General features: G+C 39.0%; 1 protein-coding gene across 1 annotated transcript; it reads left to right on the top strand.

Moving 5' to 3' along the window:
• Nucleotides 1-4,715, top strand: LOC109814413 (Plant invertase/pectin methylesterase inhibitor superfamily). The gene is made up of 3 exons (XM_020378828.3): nt 1-1,188; nt 1,891-2,027; nt 3,800-4,715. The coding sequence occupies exons 1-3, from the start codon at nt 269-271 to the stop codon at nt 4,498-4,500; spliced, it is 1,758 nt and encodes a 585-aa protein (XP_020234417.2). The 5' UTR covers nt 1-268; the 3' UTR covers nt 4,501-4,715.

The raw sequence follows: 4,715 nt of genomic DNA, 5'->3' as shown, positions 1-4,715 counted from the left end.
ATAGAAGCCACTAAGGCAGTGTAGTGTTGTATATTGAGTGGGCAAAATTAGTAGTAGCCAGCTAATTCCTGAGACATGGACTTCACACCAACCAACCCCTCTCAGCTCTCACACAACGCCACAAAAAACACACACTCACTCACTTCCTCAGTGTCGTAGTAACTAACTAACCAGTGACTAGCGTCTAGCGTCATTTATATAAAGGTGCACATTACTAATCGCCACCACCAACCATAAATTTACCTCTCTCTCTCTCTCTCTCTAGAACATGGAATACGGAAGATTGGGACCGTCTGATCCTGGTGGCTCCTCGCGGATCAACGCTCCAAGATCTTCCGGGAATAAGAAGAGGATTATCTTTGTCTCACTCCTCGCGGTCTGTTTAATAGCGGCCTCAGCCGTTGTGGCTGTCGTAGTACGTGTCCGGGCGGACTCCAACGGGCCTGGGCCTGGGCCTGGGCTCCGGGGGAGGCCCACGCAGGCCATTTCCCGCACGTGCAGCAAAACGCGGTTCCAGACGCTCTGCGTGAACTCGCTGGCGGAATTCCCTGGATCGGCCACGGCGTCGGAGAAGGACCTCGTCCACATTTCCTTCAACGTCACGCTGCAGCACTTCTCCAAGGCGCTCTACTCCTCCGCCGCCCTCTCCTACGCCGCCATGCCCCCGCGCGTCCGCGCCGCCTACGACGACTGCCTCGAGCTCCTCGACGACGCCGTCGACGCGCTCGCCCGCTCCCTCGACACCGTCTCCGTGGGCGCGGTCGGCCGCGCCGACGACGACGTGCTCACGTGGCTGAGCGCCGCCCTCACCAACCAGGACACGTGCGCGGAGGGGTTCGCCGACGCCGCCGACGGCCCCGTGAAGGAGCAGATGGCCGGCAACCTGAGGGACTTGTCGGAGCTCGTGAGCAATTGTCTGGCGATATTCTCCTCTGCCGGCCCCGGCGACGACTTCGCCGGCGTCCCCATTCAGAATAGGAGGCGACTCATGGCAATGCGAGACGATAATTTCCCGAGATGGTTGAATCCAAGAGATAGGAGATTGCTGAGTTTGCCCCTGAACGCGATTCAAGCGGATATTGTGGTCTCCAAAGACGGTAACGGCACCGTTAAAACCATCGCCGATGCCATTAAGAAGGTGCCCGATTATGGTTCACGCCGCTTCATTATCTACGTCAGAGCTGGAAGGTAATTATTTTCTCATTTCAATTAATTAATTAATTAATTTTACTTCTCTCTAATTTAGTAATTTTCACATGATAATGATAGTACACATTTAAATATCGTTTTAGTTTTTTTTTTTTTAGTTAACAATTAACCGAGTGTTAAGAAGTCGTGGACTGGGGGCACCGTGGTTTGCGTGGTGGACTTGTTGGTATTAATCATCATGCTTGTACTTGACTCTCGACACTGTTATCACGTGAACGCAAACTCAACAATAATATTTTTTTTTTATTTTTTTTCTTTATCTTTCTTTTATTACGTCACAATTTATATATTTTATTTTCTTCCCGCTCTTGCACTTAAAAAGAAGTGTACTGATAACATTTTTTATGTAAAGATTTAATGATATTGTGATCAATTGATCATAATGAATTCCATGTGGCGCGGGACAATAGTAGTAATTTACTACTACAGTCTTGATGCCACCATCCTCGTTAATCGATTGTGACATATTATCGGTACTAAGAGTGTGTTACAAACATAGTAATTTAAATGTTGGTATATATTTTATAAAAAAAAATTGCGTGTGGATATATATAAACGCCAAATATATATGATGTGATATTGGTTTTAGCCGAATATATATAAATGAAACATGTTGGGTGATGGCAAGGTTGCCATAGATAGAAAGTGGAGATTTTTTTGTTGATGCAAATTTGATTTCAGGTATGAAGAGGAGAATTTGAAGTTGGGGAGGAAGAAAACAAATGTGATGTTCATAGGGGACGGGAAGGGCAAGACCGTCATCACGGGTGGAAAAAATTATTACGAGAACCTGACCACATTTCACACCGCATCCTTTGGTAAATTCTTTCTCTTTGTCCCCTGCTTAATGCTGCTTTCTTCAATTTAGTATAAACTGCTTGCATTTTATAAATTTTTATAAAAAAATATAAAATACAAGTGAACAAGATCTGAAATGTAAAAAGGAATGATAAAAGGTTTTCAAAATTAGAATAAAAAATAGGAAGGCCTGTGTTATCTTCAAAAAAAGAAAGAGAGAGAAAAACCACGAAAACAAAAGGTCGAAAAAATGCACGACATGAGGTAGACCAATACAAGTTGCACGTGGCCTGCTATTCTAGATTGCCATATTTAAGATTCCTTCTTGTTAAGTCGCTTTTCTACTCCAAGTGAGTGTTAGATCTCCACCACCATTTTTTTTTGTTTTTTTTCTTTCACTTGTTTGAAAAACAAGGTAAACGGACTAACAAAGTCAAAGTTCAAGAGAATACAAATTACTCAATTAATATACACCATTAAACATTTAAAGAAAGATTCCACACAGTTTTTTCTTGTGAGATCTCATGAACTTCCTCAAATTTACTTTCTTGGTAAGTTCTCCCTAAACAAAAATATACACTTTATTTATGAGAAATTCTATTTTGTTAATATTTTTAATAATTGTGGAGTACCGAAACAGTCATTTTATTTGTTTTTTATTTTATTTTTATAATTACTTGTTTTATTTTTATTTTAATTTAATATTTTTAATAATTTATCTATACTTTTATATTTTTTAATTTATATCTTAATATAGCATTTATTATAATTAAAAAGTTTAATATTAATATTTTGTTAATATGTTTTAATTTTTCTTTGGTGATAACTTTTTTAAATTTATAGTATAAATTAGTTTTTCAGTTATATTTTTTTTTTTAATGTTTTTATAATATTATTATAATTTTTTGTTTTTAATTTTTTAATTTAGTCAGATATAAATAAAATTTATTATGAAAATTGACCTTTTAATTATTTTATTTTGAATTAGTTTTTGATTGATTTATTTTATATAAATTTTTAATCTAAAATTTATGTTGCTTTAAATTTATTTTTTAAAATTTATTTGTTCACATAATATAATGTACCAAAATCTTTCAATTTTCACAGGTAGCATAGCAGTTGCCTTTATTTATTCCACAATGAGTAAAAATTCTTGAGCTATATATATATTTTGCGTACGTCTAGTTTTTATCTTTATAAAACTCTGAACTTTCTAAATTACAACTCACAAAAGTAAAAGGTATATTTTCGTCTATATTTTGTATTTTCATAATTAATTATAAAAGTTTCGCCTTACCTCTGTTTTGAAATTTTTGTACTAAAAATGGTGAAAATATCATTATGTCGTTTTCAGATTTTCTGTAAAAAAATAATGAGAGAAAACTTTGTCTCATATGAATCAAATTATCTAATGAGAAAATATTTTACGATTTTATTTTTCTCGTTAATTATCATAAAAACGATACATTTTTTTATACACTAATATTTGCATAAGAAATGAGAAAAAAGAGATCACACTAGCCTTAGCAAAGGAAATGACCCGCAAGTTGACCTCATAACCACGTAATGTTCTTAAATACTAATCTTATCCTCTAACGAAGGGCACCAAATTAAAGTAACGAAATCAAATTATTGTTAGTGGGTCATGCAGTGCTTGCGAAATCGATAAACAAAGTCACATATTTGTCGAGCATGAACAGAATACCCATAAAGACAAGATCACATTAATTCAGCTTCAACCACTAACACAAGTGCACACTTTATAATAATGCTAGCTGATCCTGTGGTGCAGCTGCTAGTGGTGCTGGTTTCATCGCAAAAGACATGACGTTCGAGAACTACGCGGGGCCGGGGAAGCACCAAGCGGTGGCCCTCCGCGTCGGAGCGGACCACGCGGTGGTGTACCGGTGCAACATCATCGGATACCAAGACACATTGTATGTACACTCCAATCGTCAATTTTTCCGCGAATGCGACGTTTACGGAACCGTGGACTTCATATTCGGCAACGCTGCGGTGGTTTTCCAAAACAGCAGCCTCTACGCTCGCAAGCCCATGGCCCAACAGAAGAACACCATCACGGCCCAAAACCGAAAAGACCCGAATCAGAACACGGGCATTTCGATCCACAACTGTCGGGTACTGGCCACAGCGGATCTGGAAGCTTCGAAGGGTAGCTACCCCACGTATCTGGGTCGGCCCTGGAAACTTTACGCTAGAACCGTGTACATGTTATCCTACATGGGGGATCACATACATCCACGTGGATGGCTCGAGTGGAACACTTCGTCGTTTGCTTTAGACACGTTGTACTACGGTGAGTACATGAATTCTGGGCCCGGTGCGGCGGTGGGCCAACGCGTGAATTGGGCCGGGTATCGGGTGATCACGTCGACGGTGGAAGCATCTAGATTCACGGTGGGCCAATTCATATCGGGCTCATCCTGGTTGCCGTCCACCGGAGTGGCATTCATTGCTGGGTTATCGACCTAAATTCCACGCTTCTGTTGACACGTTTGGATCTTGGTCCATATTTTAAACCAATTTGCCAATATGATTTTATAGATATTTTATTTTATTCGTGAATGTACTAAAGTACATTATAGTTTTTATTTTTTTTTAACCCAATGCTGATAATAAGGAATATAAGTTGTATGTAAACAGTGTTTAATAATGTTATATATAGCTCTTATTTTTGGCTTGCCAAA

Source organism: Cajanus cajan, chromosome 6 (genome assembly GCF_000230855.2).
Source record: "Cajanus cajan strain Asha chromosome 6, NIPB_CcT2T_4, whole genome shotgun sequence".
Taxonomy (NCBI): Eukaryota; Viridiplantae; Streptophyta; class Magnoliopsida; order Fabales; family Fabaceae; genus Cajanus; species Cajanus cajan.
Note: the sequence above shows the minus strand (reverse complement) of the source record. Positions and strands in the feature narration are given on the sequence as shown.